This window comes from Mesocricetus auratus, unplaced genomic scaffold (genome assembly GCF_017639785.1).
Source record: "Mesocricetus auratus isolate SY011 unplaced genomic scaffold, BCM_Maur_2.0 Super-Scaffold_100009, whole genome shotgun sequence".
NCBI lineage: Eukaryota > Metazoa > Chordata > Mammalia > Rodentia > Cricetidae > Mesocricetus > Mesocricetus auratus.
In genome coordinates, this window is record NW_024429193.1 from 58,015,780 (window position 1) to 58,034,059 (window position 18,280).

Genomic DNA, 18,280 nt, shown 5'->3' on the forward strand with positions numbered 1-18,280 from the left:
AGGAAGTTATCCTTGCTTTGCTATACTTTGAGACAAGATCTCCTGTAACCTAGGCCAGCCTGGAGTTGTTGGGCTTTTTGTTTGTTTGGTTTTGGTGGTTGTCTTGTTTGTTCTTTTTTTTATATGTTTTTATTTAAATTAGAAACATGCATGCTTCACATGTCAATTCCAGCTCCCTCTCTCACCCCTCCTCCCTTGTCCCTCTACCAGCCCCCCCTAACCCCCACCCAATCCCCACCCCATTCCCCAGGGAGGGTGAGGGCCTCCTTGGGGGGGATCTCCAGAGTCTGTCATTTCATCCAGGGCAGGACCTAGGCCCTTCCCCATGTGTCCAGGTTGAGAGAGCATCCCTCCATGTGGAATGGGCTCCCGAAGTTCATTCATACGCCATGGTAAACACTGATCTACTACCCAAGGCCCCAGAGATTGCTGAGGCCTCCTCACTGAAACTATATTCAGGGTGTCTGGATCAGTCCCCTGCTTGCCTCTCAGCCATTAGCTCCCTCTTGCCCGGTCAGCTGTCTCTGTGTGTTTCATCATCATGGTCTTGACCCCTTTGCTCATCACTCCTCCATCTCTGTCACTGGGTTCCAGGAGTTCAGTTCAGTGTTTAGGTGTGGGTATCTGCTTCTGGAGACAGGGTTTCTTTGCATAGCCCTGGCAATCTAGAACTAGTTCTGTAGACCAAGGATCTGCCTGCCTCTGCCTCTGCTGGGTTTAAAGGTCTGTGCCACCGGCCCTGAAACTGGTTTTGATTTGGCTCTAATCTTCCTGTGTCCACCTCCCAAGTGCTGAGATCACAGCTGACCTGTAAACAGAAAAGTAAGGCTACTGCCCTCCTCTCATCCACATAGTCCATACTTTTATGCCGAGAGTCACTGGCAGAGCTGGGCAGCTGTCATTCCTGGAGAGTTTCTCTTCCCATGGGTCTGGGGCTAGAGGAAGGAACGGAATGAAAGCCTAGAGAAAAGGGCAGAACCACTTTCCAGTTCTTCCAAGAAGGTCAAAGTTTCTGTTTAGTGAATGGAGACAAGCCCACGAGCAGAGAGAGGACTTGCCAGCATGCAGTTAGGAAAGAGAATGCTCTTACTTGTGTTTGCTGGCTGCAACACTGTGGGGTATAACATAGTAAGGGATGCTGTGTATGTAGCATAATCAGGGCTCAGCTTACTCAACAGATTCAGTCATTTCTAAAAGAAAAAAAAATTACCATCTAACTTCTAAAGAAGAAAACCACCACTCACCCTTGTACTTTAACAGTGACATGACCCCCCCCACCCCTCACTCCACCCCACTCCACCCCACCCCACCCCCACCCCACTCCAGGGCTCAAGTGATCCACTTGCTTCATCCCTGGCCTATACTGCCTCTAGATTTAAGTTGAAACTCTTTCTCTGGGCAAGGCATAGGCAGCTCTTGCCTTTCCCAGCCACTGGGATGGCCCATGGTTGTAGCTCGGTTGATACAGCGCTTACCTAACATTCACAGATTTGATACCCAGAACCAAATAAAAACACCGGGCCTGTAATCTGAGCCCTCTGGAGATGAAGGATGGGGATCAGAAGTTCAGGTCGTCCTCCAAGGCATAGTAAGCTCTAGGCTAGGCTGGCATGAGTGAGATCCTACCTCAAAAAGCAAGCTGGAAAGTGATGGAACACACCTCAAGTCCCAGGACAACCAGGACTACACAGAAAACCCATGAATAAATAAACACACACAAAGCCAAACTCTCTGGATACTATCTGAACCAATAACCCAGAGAACTTTCCACATCTAAATCATGTGCTATTTTCTTTAGCTTTTCGGTTTTTCGAGACAGGGTTTCTCTGTATTCTTTTGGGGGCTGGGATTAAATGTGTGTGCCACTACCGCCCGGCTTTTAATATCTCCCATATTTGTTTATTTTTGAGGCAGGGTCTCATGCATTTTTTGAGACAGGGTCCAAGAGTGCCTACATCTAGCCTATTCTAGTAGTGTGCTGGGGATTTAGCATTTAGAGCAAGCCCTCTGCCAGGAGGTGGTGACACACACATTTAATCCCAGCACTCTCGGATCTCTGTGAGTTCGAGGCCAGCCTGGTCTACAAGAGCGAGTTCCAGGCCAGCCTCCAAAGCCACAGAGAAACCCTGTCTCGAAAAACAAACAAACAAAAAATCATAATGAAACACCTAATTATGTAATTATAATATTAATATATAGTAATAAAAATGCAAAAGGGGCAGAGGCTGATCTGTATTTCCCAATAAGAGCTCCTAGCACAGCCATTTCATATTGTAAGTGTTCAGGGTATATTTTGTTCAAAAGTTAACTTACTAAGCCACCTACTGTGTGCTGGGTAATGTGGTTTAACACTTGGGGTAGTTGTCATGCAAGACACAGACTTCTCAGAAACAAAAAGGGCATAATTTACACATTATAAGTAGGGGCTGGGGTGCAGCTCACTGGATGAGTGTCTAAGCTGGTGAGGAGGCCTCTGTGCTATGCCTTCCCAGCACAGAAATAAAAGACGTAAAAGAATTACTAACAACTAAACTAATTATTTCTCACTCCATCACCAATTTAGAGCTGACAACTTTTGACATCTCACGAAGTTCCGCACTGGTTTTTGCTGTTGTCCTTGTTTGTTTGTTTTGTTTTTCCAGACTGGGTTTCTCTGGGTAGCCCTGGCTATCCTGAAACTTGCTTTGTAGGCTAGGCTGGCCTCAAACTCAGAGATCCACCTGCCTCTCGACAGAGTGCTGGGATTTAAGGTGTGAGCCATGCCTGGTCTACAATTTTTTTTTAATTATTTAAAGTTTGAATCTGTCTGTACTTGTACTACACTGTGTTAGGCTATCCGTGTATAGGGTTACCTTTTTAGTGTCAAACATTGCTCCTTGTACTTTAGAGTAAAAAAAAATGTTTAAAAAGACTGAGGCCAGTCTAAATCAACAGTTCAATTTTCAGAGTCTGAGGGGGGGAGGGAGAGACCAGGGCGGGGGGAGGGAGGGAGGAAAGGAGAGAGAGAGAGAGAGAGAGAGAGAGAGAGAGAGAGAGAGAGAGAGAGAGAGAGAGAGAGAGAGAGAGAGAGAGAGAGAGAGAGAGATGCTGTGGAGATTAAGGGGTTAAGGGGTGGGCGGGTGGTCGCTGGGGATCGAACCCGTGGCCTTTCACATGCTAATTACACTCACTAAGGAGCTATAAATACCCAGCCCACAAGAGGAAAGAAGTTGCTATGAGATTTAGTTCTCTCGTGGCAACCGTGTATTTCTCCGTTGATTTTAGATATGAATCAGCTAGTCAGCGTAAATCGTGCATGTTAAAGCTCACCAGGTGCAGGTAAGAGATTCGCTGCTTCAGAAATTAGGAGAAAAAAAAAAGTGTGGGAGGTTCTGCTCGGGGAGGCGGAGTCGGCAGAGTTTAAGCATTTCTGACCAATCAAAAGGAGACCATTGGCGCGAGGGGGGAGAATAAAGGGGGAGCGGGAGATCGAGAGAACCCTGCCCAGTCACCGGCGCTAGCCCTGCCTGCAGCTTCCCGGCCTAAGTGCCTCTGCCCACCCAGAGCAACTGATCTCGAGGCCTGCTCCAGCAATGGCCTTCGCAAATCTGCGCAAAGTGCTCATCAGTGACAGCCTGGACCCCTGCTGCCGGAAGATCCTGCAAGATGGAGGGCTGCAGGTAGTGGAGAAGCAGAACTTGAGCAAGGAGGAGCTGATAGCCGAGCTGCAGGTAAGACGAGCCGGAGACGAACGAAGTCACCGGGCATCTTTATGGCCAAACCCGCTGACCTCACGGGTGCCAGGGCTACCCTCCCCGTTGGTCCCGGGGTCTCCCGAAATTGGAGACCAGCAGAGGGAGGGAGGAAAGGCCCGGGGCTGCAGGACGCAAACTTTGCGTGCTGTTTGCAACCGCGTGTTTCTTAAGGGCGCTGCAAAATGCAGCTGCTGCCATCTGGTATCGCGGGATGCCAGAACCGCCCCGGAGCCTTCGCACCCCACTGCCCAGCCTGCGGGCTCCCGGCTCGGGTTTCTCTATTCCGAGACTTGTGCATGGGGGTCTGACCCTTCCTCGCTCAAGACAGGCCGCTGGGGTGGGGGCGGGGGGCGCTGGCTCTGCCACTGCCTGTCCTGTGGCATCTGTGGCAGCGAACTTACACCGCCTTTTGTCTGATGCAAGACCTTGGCTCTCTTTCCGGGGCCCTGGGCCTCCGGGGAGCGCTCGCGGGATTCGGGGCGGGCCGGAGGGTAAAGCCAGAGTCCCGCGCCGCCCACGCGGCCGCCGCCTGGAGTCGGCCTCCGCCGTCGGCTTCATGCGGATCTGGATCAATTTCACTACATCAGAATCTTGTCCCATGCGCCATCGGGAAAGGTTATTTTTTTTTCAAGTCTTAGGAGCAAACCTCTGGTCGTTATAACTTAAAGCCTTTCCCTTATTTTAAAAAGGGTTTGCTAAAATGGGTGACGTTGCTCAGATTTAGGGGGGCTTGTTTTATGAGAAATTCACTCCAGTTTCTGCCCTTCCTGCGGGCCTGATCCATCCAGGTATGCTGTCTCTTCGCTGCCTCTCAGCTGTCCTGCTCCACCCCCAAGTTCCACGTGCTTAAGGACTGCCGCCAGAGCCAATGTGCACCTCCTCTTGCGCTGGCTGAGAGGCCTTAACCCGCAGGGACCGAGCCGGGTTGCTCTGGCTACCCTGGAAACTGTCTGAGCTGAGCTCGCCTGTCGGTTTTCTCCCCAGGACTCCGCCCCGCCTCCAGCCCCCCTCCTCTGTGGGGCTGATATCATTTGCCCAGCAGCCCTTATTTGCAGACTTTTCTGGTGCCGGTCGTTAAGAAACGTGTAGGAGTCTAGGTGAGGTAGCACACGGCTGTAACTCCATCACTCAGGAGGTCGAGGCAAGGAGGAGGCTCTTACGTTGTATCCCAGCCTGCTGGGCTGCCTGAGATCCTGTCTAAAAAAAGAAAAGCGATGTAGAGCGGTCTGGCTCAAGTAGCGTTGTGCTGGAATGGAAAGCGAGAGGGGACTTGCTGGGGACTGAATGGGTGGGCGCGGCTCAGGGTGTGTCTCCTACAATGGGGCTGTAACAATGGAGCAATTACAGGCTGGCCGGTCATTCTCACCTCCTGGTGTCAGTGACCTTGGCTCTAAAATCTAAGCAGTGGCCAGGGAATGGCTTCCAGAGCCTCACTGACTGCAGTTTGAGGACTCTGCTGCTTCCCAGTGGCAGTGAGAAATGTTCTATCCATCCAAATAAAGGGGCAGGAATAGGGGGCACGAGGCCAGGCCTCATCAAAAACCTGAAAGCTTGGGGGTGGGAGTACGGTGTTTAAAATGCAGACTGCATAAACTGGGCGGTGGTGGCACGCCTTTAATCCCAGCACTCGGGAGGCAGAGGCAGGAGGATCTCTGAGTTTGAGACCAGCCTGGTCTACAGAGCAAGTTCCAGGGCTCGAAAAACAAAAACAAAACAACAACAACAAAAAAATGCAGGCTCTTTAGCAGGAAAGAGATGGGTGCCAGCTGACTCGACTGACTGGCCCCTTCAAGAGCTCTCAGCCTTCAGTCTGCCTTGGCAAAATACCCAGTTCAGAATGCCAATTAATCTTGGCTAACAAGTAGAAAGAACTCATTCCACCCTCCCCCCTCACTTTATCTCCTTCGGAGAGTCGTCTGGCCATGTCTACCCCACCCCCATCTTAATCTTTGCAGTGGGAAGCAAGGGTTAGCCCCCTTGCTGGAGCTGGCCTCTGCTGCTTCATATTACCCTAGGCAAACTGTTTGCCCTCAGCCGAGGAAGGAGATGTTACCATTCTCTATCTCCCCTAGCGATAGACTGCCACTCACCAAGTCACGATCAGCAATGCTGGTGGTATCTTATTACGTGTGGAGAGGGTGTGAGGGCACGTGCATATGTGAACATATGAATACAAAGACAGAAATTAGAGGTTGACATATTTTTTCATCACCATGCCCATTATTATTTGAGACAGGGTCTCACTGCGTGTGTGTGTGTGTGTGTGTGTGTGTGTGTGTGTGTGTGTGTTGTTCATGCATACAGCTGAGTCCTTTGTAAAATGGTTACTGTTTAGTTGAGATCCAGAGAAACACAGCATGCTTTGTGTGTGGTGGAGCATGCCGGTGTAACCCTACCACTTGGGAAGCTGGGACATCAGCATTGCCACATTGTAAGGTGATGTTAAAAAAAAAAACAGGGAGGGAGGGGATGCAAAAGTCGATGGCTCACACCTTCAATCCCAGCACTCTGGAGGCAGAGGCAGGTGGATTTCTGTGAGTTAGAGGCCAGCCAGCGCATTCCCTACAACCTGGAGAGCTAAACACTAAGTGGTAACAATAATGAAAGTACCCACATGGCCAAGCCCATTTTCTTGTGGGAGGAAGCATGTGTGAACTTGAAAGGGAGTGGGGCTAGGTTTCCACTGTGTTCGCATAGTTTTTCTGGAACAGCCATGGCCTGGTGTTTCCTACCTCTAAGGCCTGGGGGTGGGAATGACGAAATTTGCAGGCAGATGTGGAACATTCCAGATGAAATTGTAGGTAAAGAGCCGTGGAGGTGCTTGTATTGAGGTGCTTGCATCCCCACCTGGTGAGTGCCAGAGTGGACTGAGCAGGCACTGGGGTGGGGGTGGGGTAGGAGGATTCGATTGTGAGAGCCTTAAACTTAAGTTCTGCCCCTTCCCCTGTGTGGGAGCACCTGGATAGTCCTGGGACTATAGGCATGCATCGTGCATTCTAATCCCAGCACTGCACTGGGAGTTTTGTTAAGTGTGAGCATTTGGGTTGTTGGGTAGTTTGTATATGTAGAAGAGGGGAGGAGCATCCTGGGGGAATCTTTGAAGGATGAGCCGTGGTCCTAGGGAAGGGATGTGATGGTGTTTAGTTTAGGAGTGGGGGGGGTTGAGTGCTCAGCATGAGGAGGGTTGGTTGGTGGCCTCAGTATGTTTGTACTGAGTAAGTCAAGGAAATGGCTTCTGGTTGGTGTTGTAGGAGGCAAACTCTGAGCAGTGTTGGCTGTACTGTAGGCTCTGGGCCTGTGGCACGTACCAGCTTTGGATGCACATCTGTGCTAGTTTTGCTGGAGGTGTGGGTTCCTCAGGGTCAAAAGCTGGTTGGCACTGGTGGGTAGAAAGTACGGTTCCAGAGTAATGGTCGCACGGAGCAGACCCAGCCAGAGAGAAAAGAGCACAGTTGTGCTTGTCAGAGAAAGTGGGCGTTTGAGGCCCCTACATCCTCTGCAGCTGCTGTTTCCTGTTGGGCAGCAGGGGGGGGGCATGGGGTGTCTCTCAGTTGGCAGCCTTGGAGGGAGTACCGAAGCCCAGTGGAATGGTTGCCCAGGATGCCTTGAGCAGGGCGGGGCCTGGGCTTTGGCTCATCGGAGAGACGACGGATGGACGATTATGATTCCTTGGGTGGCCTGTGCCCCACACTTGCTCCATACTCTGCTTGTCAGTTGAACTTGGATCCTTCTTCCGGGGTTGATCAGTTCCCGGGCAGGTCTAATGTTACCAGTTACCCAAAAGTGTGCTTGCTGGCTGCAGAGGCCTGCTAAGCCTCCATCCAATGCCCAGGCGCCCTCGCAAAGGCTGTGCGGTGCCCACTGTCCTTTCCCCATGGGCCCACCCTCAGGGAACGGTCAGTTTTCTTTTCACAAGTGGTAAACCTGAAGTGGACATTCGAAGTTTTAGTTTTAGTTCATGGAGATGGGTGTTTTGCCTGCTTGTATGTGTATGTGAGATTAGGGATGGGCAGCGGGCAACTTTCAGATGTTTTTTTTTTCTTCCTTTCGCCAAGGGATCCTGGGTGCGGCATCCCAGGACTGTGCCACAAGAATCTTTTTTCACCTGAGCCACCTCACCAGCCCTTGTTTTGTCTTTTGGTGTCAGGGACTCACCGTGTGAGCCAGGCTGGTCTAAATCCGTGGCAGTCCTCAGGCTCCCACACACAAGACTCAGGACAGCAAGCCTGCCTCTAGGCTCTACTTACACTCACGTTCAATTTCTTTGAAGGAACATAGTTATTTTTGGTGGCTCATGGGATTTTCTTCCCATATGAAGACCATTGCCTTTCTTTAGATTTTTGTTGTTGCTTTGTTTGTTGTTTGTTTTTGTTTTTCAAGACAGGGTTTCTCTGTGTAGCTTTGGAGCCTGACCTGGAAGATCTGTAGACCAGGCTGGCCTTGAACTCACAAAGATCCACCTGCCTTTGCCTCCTGAGTGTTGGGATTAAAGGCATGCGCCACTAACTCCTGGCTTGCCTTTCATTCTTTTTATGAGACCTTCTTTTTGTAAAGGTTTACATTTAGAAAGAATATGGCCATTTTCTTACAGATTCTGAAGTGTGTGTATTTCTTATAAAAGACATTGTCATCCCAAAATCTTAAGACAACTCAATATGAGCTTTTCTCTAGTGCTTTATTTTAAATGTCTTTAGCTCATCTGGATTCTGAAAATCTAATGATTTTTCCTCTAAATCTTCATAGCACTGCTGTTCAGCCTTTCCTCTTCACGTCTTTCTGTTTGATGCCTGCCTTTTTATAAGTTCCTAGTTCTGTGAGTGTTAAGTGTTGCTATTTGTTTTGAAGACAATGGTTGCTCTGTCACCAGGCTGGTCTTGAACTTACAAACTCCTGCTAAAGTATTCAGTGACCTCACCACACCATGAGTTTTTTTTCTGTCGATTTCCCAGTGTGTGTGTGTGTGTGTGTGTGTTTTGTTTGTTTGTTTGTTTGTTTCGAGACAGGGTTTCTATGTGGCTTTGGAGGCTGTCCTGGAACTCACTTGGTAGTCCAGGCTGGTCTCGAACTCACAGAGATCTGCCTGCCTCTGCCTCCTGAGTGCTGGGATTAAAGGTGTGCGCCACCACCGCCCGGCTCATCCCAGTGTGTTTCTTATGTTTCTCCTGGTCCTTCCAACTTTATCTCCCTTTCCAAAACCTACTGGAGATCCGCACTCATCACTTTTTTTCCCCCTGAGACAGGATTTCTCTGTATCTCTATCACTCTGACCAGATCAATGAGTACGCCTGGAGCATCAATAGCTCCAGAGAAGTGATTCTATAACCACTCTTACTCTTATTTAAGGCAAGGTCTCGTGTTGCCTGGACTGGCCTTGAATTCTGTCGCTGTGGATCCTACAACTGCTGTAGAGCAGGCGTCCATTCCAGCATTTAAGCCACCCCTCGCGCAGCGTAAATACCCTCCACCTGGCAGGCGCTTCGCCCTCTCTCCCCAGCAGAGATCAAACAGCTCTGTTCTCTCAGCTTTTAACCACTCCGCACTTGTCCCCCAATTCCTGGCTGATGCACAGCAAATGCAGTGTGTGCCTGACCCTAGGGGACAGATTCTCTGTCTTCAGAATCATGCCTGGGGAGACAGGACCTGACAGAGAGCACCTCTGAGGGGCCATTACTCCAACTGTCCTTCATTACCTGTGGGGTTTGGGGATAGGGAATGAGGTAACTTGTCCCAGTGACCTGCCTGAACTTTGGCCTCTGGGGCTTGGTGCTATTTTGCTTTTCCTTTCGGAGACAGGGTTTCTCTGTGGCTTTGGAGACTGTCCTGGAACTCGCTCTCTAGACCAGGCTGGCCTCAAACTCACAGAGATCCACCTGCCTCTACCTCCCGAGTGCTGGGGTTAAAGGCGTGCGCCACCAATGCCCAGCTTAATTTTCACATGTGATTTTTAATGTGCTATTGCCTGAGCCTCTGAGCAGCTGCAGATGGTGTGGCTTGGGCTCATGGCCCTCCCCTCTCCCTTCCTGTGGGTTCTTGTCTCGGGAACCATTTTCGTTTTGGCAGGCATGTCTGTCTGTCAATAATGCTTACTCATTCAGCCAGCCAGCCTTTACAGACTACCTTCCAGGTGCCTGGCCCAGGGGCTTGAGGAGGGGAATCAGATTCCATCTCTGCTCATCAGCAGTCCAATGGAGAAAGCGATGGCCAGGTGCTATGCCTGCCTGTCTTGTGTGCTTCTCATGCACCTGAGGCTGGAACCCACATTCCTCTCTGATAACTGATGTAGCTCAGAGGTGAACCCAGGCCAGACTGATGTCAAGAGATGTTGCCTTCCTCTCTTTGGAATTCAGCTGTGGAGCAAAGCTGTATACAGGAATGTTAGTGTCTGGTCATACTGGGTGGGTTATCCTTTGGCTATAGGTGCTTACTAATTTGGGTACCATCTAGGGAAAGATGAATCAGATGCCTCGAGCCGGTAGGCTGCTGCTGGAGTGTGCTGGCAAGGCACTTGTATCTTACAACTGGTGTCAACTCCAAGTCAAACCTGTGTAGATTCTAATCTACTCCACCCTACCGTGTGCCAGGAAGGCAGAGCTATCTGTGAGTGGGCATTCATTCCCACTGGGAACACACCTGAGGCCTCAGGTGCCTCACAGAACAACTGTATGAACCCGGGTATTTCTTCCTCTGCCCAGGACTGCGAAGGCCTTATCGTCCGGTCTGCCACTAAGGTCACCGCTGATGTCATCAACGCAGCAGAGAAGCTCCAGGTGGTGGGCAGGGCTGGCACAGGCGTGGACAATGTGGATCTGGAGGCCGCCACGAGGAAGGGCATCCTGGTCATGAAGTAAGTTGTGGAAGCCGAGCGTGGGTGGGGAGACCAATAAAGAGAGGGGAAGAGGCGCTTAAATGAGAGCTGGGAGGTAGGGCCTGAGCTAGGCCCCGAGTCTCCGTGATTGATGGTGACTAGTTAGTTCAGTTGGCTTGTCCCAAGCTTGTGGTTTGCAGTCTCTCGGTATGGCACTTGCCCTCCTGTGGGGCCCACACATCGGTAGCTTAGTGTAGGAATCAGAAGACTGTAGATGAGGTTTCCCAGGTTTCCTACTCCAGTCTGGCTCTTCAGTATTCACTAGCTCAGTGGTCCTGCACCCTGTCCAGGTGCACACGCTTTTTGGTGGAGTGACATCCCATCTTGTCTCTTCTTTCGATTCCCTGCACCAGTCTAAGTGAAGATCCCAGCTTCTCTTCCAGCACTTAGGCCCCAGAGAAGAGGGGTCCCTGCTAGTGCTGTTTATAGAAGCCCCGGGACAGAGAGCATGGCTAGCATGCTACTGCAGGCACCTGAGCAGTACAGCTAGCTATTCCTGGCCCACTGTGGAGACTCCGAGTCTGCTGTGCCTCCCTCCTGCCCCCAGGAGGGTAGGGGTCTGTTGACAGAATGGCTGACAGAGGTCAGTCCCTGATGGTGGAAATGGTGTTAAAGGATAACCCGTCTTCCTGCTGTCTAGTCCTGCACAGTTCCCCTGCCCCAGCTGTGAGCTACCGGCAGAGCTGGAAGCTCTGCTGTCTTGCTAGACCTCTTGTGTTTTCATTGTCTCATTTCTAGAGATGAACACACCCAGTAGGGTGAATGTGTTAGGTTTGGGGAGTTGTCAACATTATTTTGGTGTTTTGTTTTGATTGTCTTTGAAGTGTAGGCTTTTCCGTAGTTCAAAATAGATTAAGAAGGGGAATCCAAACAGGTGGAGATAAAAAACATGAGCTTTGTTCCTAATACAAGCCAGGTGATGTGACTTGATGAGGGTTACCCGACAGCAGGCTGACCTGAAAGTCATAGATTTGCTTAGAGGCTCACCCTAGGAAGGAGCAAAGAGAGGAGCATGTAGATGGATGGACCTGGAAATAAGAGTACTGAGCTAGGCCAGTGGTGTACACCTTTAACCTCAGCACTCTGGAGGCAGAGGCAGGCGGATCTCTGTGAATTCGAGGCCGCCAGCCTGGTCTACAGAGCGAGTTCCAGGACAGCCTCCAAAACAATACAGAGAAACCCTGTCTCGAAAAAAACAAACAAACAAAAAGTGCAGAGCTGAACCACCCATCCATCTTCCTGTCATGTGAGGTGCTTCCCTGCCTCGAACCCGCCTGAAATGAGGGAGGGCCTCTGCCTGGGACAGCAGGCCCAGGTAGCCTGGTTCTTAGGGCAACAGAGTATCAGAGAAGCCAGAATGGGAGTGTGGGGCTGGAAGAGTAGGATTCTGTATTTGTCTGGGCCCACTGACCTCTCTTCTGTTGGATCCTTAGCACCCCTAATGGAAACAGCCTCAGTGCTGCGGAACTCACCTGCGGGATGATCATGTGCCTGGCCAGGTAAGTCCCTGACTTCTTTGGACACCCAGCTACCTCCTGGCAGGTCAATGATTACTACTTGGCAAAGCAAACAGACCTAGAAAAAGGTACAGCTGTTTGAGTATGCGGATGCCTTGTAGTTTCTCAGGTTGCTTGGAAGTAGGCATGAGAAAGTGGATGCTAACTCAACTCCAAGCTCCCTTCTCTTCCTCCTACTTATGACCGCTCCTCACCCACTAGGTGCTGTGCCTTCTCTTGTCCCCAAACCTTAAGGATGCTTTCCGTACCCTGCAACCTCAAGTACCATGTGTGTCCAGGTTGCTGCTAACTTGTTAAGCATTGAGATTTTGGGGTTTAGCTCTTGTTAATTCATTCAAGAGACTCTGGTTTGGACAGCTGGGCCATGGCCCCCAGCGTTTACCCGACACTGTCCTCTAGAGCTGTGTTGTAACATGGAATAAACACCTGCTCATTGTCCGTGTACCTACCTGTGGATTCCCATAGAAGGGAGTCTTCTGGCAGGATTCTGGGGACAGTCTGGGGACCAAGTAGATGGATCGCATAATGTGAACTCCTCCTAACAATCCAGGCAGTTGTTTGGCAGACAGGACACACTGCATAGGCATTTCTCTTGTTGCTGTGATGATACAGGCTTTCTAGTAAAAACCAAGCCTGGAACTGTTCAGAGGTCCTTTTGAAGAGCCAGGCAGCCTGAAGCCTGCTGTGACTACATAATCTCATTCCTATCTTCTCCCTCCTGCTGGGGGAGTTAACCTTTGCTCTAACTTCTTCCAGGATTCCCTCAGAGCAGTGCAGACTTTGCACTGGTCAGCGAGGGGAGAGTGGGGCAAGGGAACAGCAGGCACTGCAGGAAAGCCTCAGCTAGAGGGTCCCCAGGTCTCCCAGGATATCTGATCTGTCTTTCCTGGGAGGATTATCCACGCCCCGTGCCCCAGTTTCACCCAAATTCGGGGATATATTTGTCTGTTAGATAAGTGTTCCTGATTCTCCCGCTCCCATCCCTGAGGTGGCGAACCAGGAATGGTTTCCCTCCAGTGCTGGGGCCAGCTTATCTAAAGGAGTAGGCAGGGCACTGTGATTTAGAATAGGCTACCCCCTCCCAGCACCCCCTGCTGATTTCTCATCCAGGATGAGCTGGAAACTGTACCCTACTGGGAAGGAAGTGCCTGGCTGAGCTAGTGGGTCTTCCCCTCTTCAGGCTGTTCTCCTGTGACTGGCTAAGCGGTTTAGCCCAGGTGCCTCCTGCAGGAAATGTAGAATGGACCTGGGCTCTTCTCATGGAGCTCGCCTGGCACAGATAGAGAAGGTGTGCCCTCTATACCACCCCCATCTCTTCTTTGTCGTTCTCAGAGATGGTCTTGATGACATGTTGTCTTGCCCTTAAATTCTGACTTTCCCCTAACTGCCACTTTCTCTGTTCGATCCAGAAAACAGAATAACACAAGTCATGGCTACTCAGACCTGCATAGGAGCCAGTAGAAGGAGATAGTCTGTGGGGGAGTAGGCAGGAAGGTGGTGGGCTTGTGGGAAGTATCAGGCTCATTTAGGGCAGAGTGAACGGGTTTGGACTGTGGTACCCGCCTGCCTCACTTTAGCTGTCTTGAGGTCTAAGAAGGAGGATAACTGTCGCATCTGCTGCGCCGCCTGTGTCCGAGAACGTGCGGAGGGTGTCGGGGATTGACAACACAGAGACTTGTTCAACAATGTAAAGAAAACTTTAAGCAGATCTGGGCCATAACATTCTACCAGCCTTCATCTGTTACAAGGGTAACATGCACGTGATTTACATTCTGTTACAAGGGTAACCCGCATGTGATTTACATTTACAATTTGATAAAGTTTACAATTGTTCCAAGATCTGCTCAGGAAAGCATTTAGAAAGTGCACTTGCACAGATACATTAGGTACAATCATTGATGTTACACATGTAGCATTATGAAAAATATGAACAATAGGCTTATTGCACTATCCACAGAGCACCAATTTGTTCCTGTGGTGATGCAGTTTGTTGATTTAATGTCAGCTGATTATGCGACTTGAGCCAAAGTCTCCTTTTTGTCGCATTAGGACAAGTTGCATTTCTCCAGAAAAATACACTGGCCTAGGCACGATTCCAGAAACAGGAACCACCAAGTCTGATATTTCAAGTGACCATGTCCTGTTCAATTACTGAAAAGAGGCTTTTGCCCCTCATCACAGTCCATACCAATGTCCAAATGTTTTAAATGGGTCCTTTTTTCTCTATTGGCTTCACGATGAAAACTCATGGGTCCGGAAGGTTGATGCAGCAGGTCTGTTGAGAAACTGGAAATCTCGAACCGACTGTTTTCTTTCTTTCTTGGGCTCTAGATTCGATGACATCAAGGGTCAGGAACACTGATTTAGGAGATCTCACTCAAACTGGCTTAGGTAGGCTCCCATGGTCTCAGGTCCAGTTTTTCTCTGCTCCATGCATCTCACTAAATGGTCTGACAGCTGCCGAAGCTTTATTCTTTTCCTGCAAGAAAACACAAACATGCCCTCGACCCCAAATTAGGGTCTTCTCCACTGTCTAGTGCATGGATGTCTCCATTTGACCTGAGCAATGGTTGCTCAAGTTCCATCATGCCAGAATCTGTCTGAAGCTCACTGGCATTCACATTATAAAATTTTTAAATGAGGAGTGTATTATTTGATGAGTCATATGGGGACTGGGGACATTATTCCCCCTTTTTTATTTTCTAAAAAAATTTTTTTGAACTGTTGAAGCTGGACCATAACAGTAGAAGGATTTGTCTACCCTCCTTGGTAAACTATCTAGGTAAATTGGGATTACTACTTAGATTATTTGTAGATGCCCATTAAAAGGGACATATCCATTAAATATTTCCCAAAAACTTCTGAAAATCACTCAAAGATTGTAAACTATACTGTGTCCAAATAACTTTTTAAAATTATTTTAAGTCTGTGAGTAGTCTTTCCCAATCTAACCTGTGGAGCTCTCACTAGCTGACAAGGCCTCATTTGCATCTTAAATTTTTCTGTTAAAACATTAACAGACTGGCTGGATGTTCCTTTTGGCTATATTTAAAGCAATCTAGGTAGCTTCTTAACTATTTTTGAAGGGATTTAAGTATCCTTTTAATCATATAAGCAGTTCACACTCACGCATTCACAATCACATTTCATACATACCGGTGTGGCCACAGCATACATTCAGAACATACATGCATCTTTTAGTTATCCTTTTTCCCTAGGTCATGATTAGTCTGTTGCAATGAAGCTTCCTTAATTGAAATCTATGTAAAAGAACAACTCCAGCCAATCCTTGAACTAAGAGGTTAAAAAGTCCTGTATGTTCTTTATCATTCCTCCATTTGAGCTACAGTCATGGGGTACAGCCGTACCTACTCCTTGTAACTCTGTAGATGCAAGGTGGAGAGGCCAGGCTTTTGGCCAAAAGTTTTTAGAGAGGACTCACAAAATTGACCTTAAATGCAAACAAAATTTTCCATTCCATATACCTTTGTCGTTTTCTTTTTCTTTACTTAATACCAGTACCTCTTTACTGTTACCAATTTTTTTTGAGTCAGGGTTTCTCTGTATTGTTTGAGGCTGTCAGTCCAGCCTGGCCTCGAACTCACAGAGATACGCCTGCCTCTGCCTCCCAAGTGCTGGGATTAAAGGCGTGTGCCACCACTGCCCATCTTGTTACCAATTTTTTTTTTCTGAGACAGGGTTTCTCTGTACTATTTGGAGGCTGTCCTGGAACTTGCTTTGTAGACCAGGCTGGCCTTGAACTCAAGAGATCTGCCTGCTTGTGTCTCCGGAGTACTGGGATTAAAGGCGGGTGCCGCCAACGCCCGGCTATTCACCCATTTTTAATCCAACTTTTAACCCAGGATGTTCCCTCATAAAGGCATGTTGGGATTAAAGGCGTATGCCACTGGGATTAAAGGCGTATGCCGCTGGCAATCTCTTGGGTTTCCCTACTTCTTGACCCTGGTATCAGGCTTAGGAGGGGGAAACTCAGAATGTCTAGTTTCTGACTTTTTAATCTCATTGGCGGCAGCCGCTCCCAATGTATTATTGGTGTTATAAAATTTGATGAACAGGGAGCTGGAATGACTAACTGGCATCAACATGGCGGGGAATCCTCACCAACGCCCATATTTCCCTTACCTGAGTGTTCAGCAATGGTTGGATCATTTTTATCATGGTGAGCATTCCTAGTATCCGGAGCAGTATTGGGGTCGACATGCCTGATGCACCGTTCGGGGACCCAAATAGGCTTCTCACTTCCTGGAGGGAAAACACAAACAGCCCCTCGGACCCTAGCTAATAGAGGGGTGGGTGGCTGCCATTTTCCTGTAATTAAGTCCTTCCATCTGACCCATCCCAAGGACTGGGAGGGTTTGTTCCAATGTCTCTCCATAGCAGACAAATTATTACGGTCTATGGTCAAAAAATTTAAAATGTAAAGTATGGTGGATAATTGAATATTGGGGGAGGTAACATACTCCCCCTTTTTTATTTTCTTAAAATACTGTTTGAGAGTGGCATGGGTGCGCTCCACAATAGCCTGTCCCGTGGGGTTGTGAGGAATACCAAAAGAATGGACAATGTGATATTCCCTGCAAAAGGCAGCAGATAACCAGCTGCCCTTTCCTTGAAAACAAGAGCTGTCATCAAGAGTCATCCCAATGAGGAAGGAAACAGTACCTGGAGTCATTGGAGCATTTGTCCCTGTAAACTGGAAGTCTAGCCACTGCTTACAGGAGAAAATTTGCCAAGCCCACTCATTCTCCTTGGTACTTCGTTGGTTGAGATTCTTTCCCCGGCCTCCTGGCTAGAGACAGATGGCCTATGGCTCCCAGGTTAGGCCCTGCCAATGCTGCCACTGTGCCAGCTCCCCTTATACACAGTGGCCCTGAACCTGAGCCCCCATGGCCACGGTGAGTGGCACACAGTGGATGTGTTGAGCTGTCCTCACACCTTCTTCCTGGGCTGTAGGGTGACCCACTGAACCTGCTGTGTTCTTGCAGGCAGATTCCCCAGGCAACAGCTTCGATGAAAGACGGCAAATGGGACCGGAAGAAGGTGAGCTGTTGTCTTGCCTCACCCACGTGGGCTCAGCGCCCAAGACCCAGTCTTGGTCCTCATTTGGGCCTCCTTGCCTTTTGCCTGTCTGGTTGCAGTTCATGGGGACAGAGCTGAATGGGAAGACGCTGGGAATTCTTGGCCTGGGCAGAATCGGAAGAGAGGTAGCCACCCGGATGCAGTCCTTTGGGATGAAGGTAAGGAGCTTCCAGAATCTTTGGGTGGGGGCCCTTCTGAAGCAGCATTGGGAGAGATAGCTAGGCTTGGGAAGCCGAGGCTTCATCATCCACGGATCTCTAGAGTCGCTTATTAAGTAAGTAGTAAAGTCAGGTGTAGCATGAATAGTAAAAACCCGGAGACAGATTTGAAGATCAGAGAAGCAAAGCAACCAGCCACTAGCTTTTACCTCTACCTCAGGCTGAAAGGTGATCCTGTCTCCACGAATCCTCAGATTTCCTTCTGCCTAGATCTCACCGAGCTCCTGCCTGTATTCTCTCTAGTGCTGGGATTAAAGGCATGACCTCGGGTCTTGCTGTGTCTCCTCTCTGATAATTTATAGCCTATGTTAAGGCAATTGTCTTTCTGTCTTTCCTATTTCCCTCACTATTCCAACAAAGATTAGAGTTGCTAATAATTGGGCATGGTGTCATATGTCTATAACCTCAACCTTTAGGAGCCTCTGGCAGGTGGCTCATGCATTCAAAACCAGCCTGGGTTGCATACCAAGATCCTTTTTAAAAATGTGTTTGTATGTCCTGATACAAGAAATTACTAGACAGCTTCATACCTGTCTCAGAAGTCACTGTGACCCTATCTTTTCCAAGTCTGGGAGCTGGGAGGTTTCTGGCTGGATGCTGGCTGTGATCAGTACATGTCTGCTCAGATAGGCCAGACAGACAAAGGCAATTGAATGGGTGCCAGTGGGCATTCCGTATTTAATGTGTTTGTTGAGGGAATTATAGGGATTATGGGTTACAGAAGCCAGAAGGTTTCATTTAGTTCATTCAGTTAAACATGAAGAAAATTGTCTTGACAATAATCAGTCATCCCAGGTCTGGGAAACCTTTTTTTTTTTTTCTCTTTTGTTTTTTCGAGACAGGGTT

General features: G+C 49.0%; 1 protein-coding gene across 1 annotated transcript in view; it reads left to right on the forward strand.

Moving 5' to 3' along the window:
• The first annotated feature begins 3,453 nt into the window (after positions 1–3,453).
• Positions 3,454–18,280, forward strand: part of Phgdh (phosphoglycerate dehydrogenase) — a 30,178-nt gene continuing 15,351 nt past the window's right edge. The window contains exons 1-5 of the mRNA XM_040752158.1: positions 3,454–3,710; positions 10,427–10,578; positions 12,033–12,098; positions 17,123–17,177; positions 17,276–17,374. Of these exons, the coding sequence (XP_040608092.1) occupies positions 3,573–3,710; positions 10,427–10,578; positions 12,033–12,098; positions 17,123–17,177; positions 17,276–17,374 (510 nt within the window). The 5' untranslated portion in view covers positions 3,454–3,572. The remainder of the gene's footprint in view (positions 3,711–10,426; positions 10,579–12,032; positions 12,099–17,122; positions 17,178–17,275; positions 17,375–18,280) is intronic.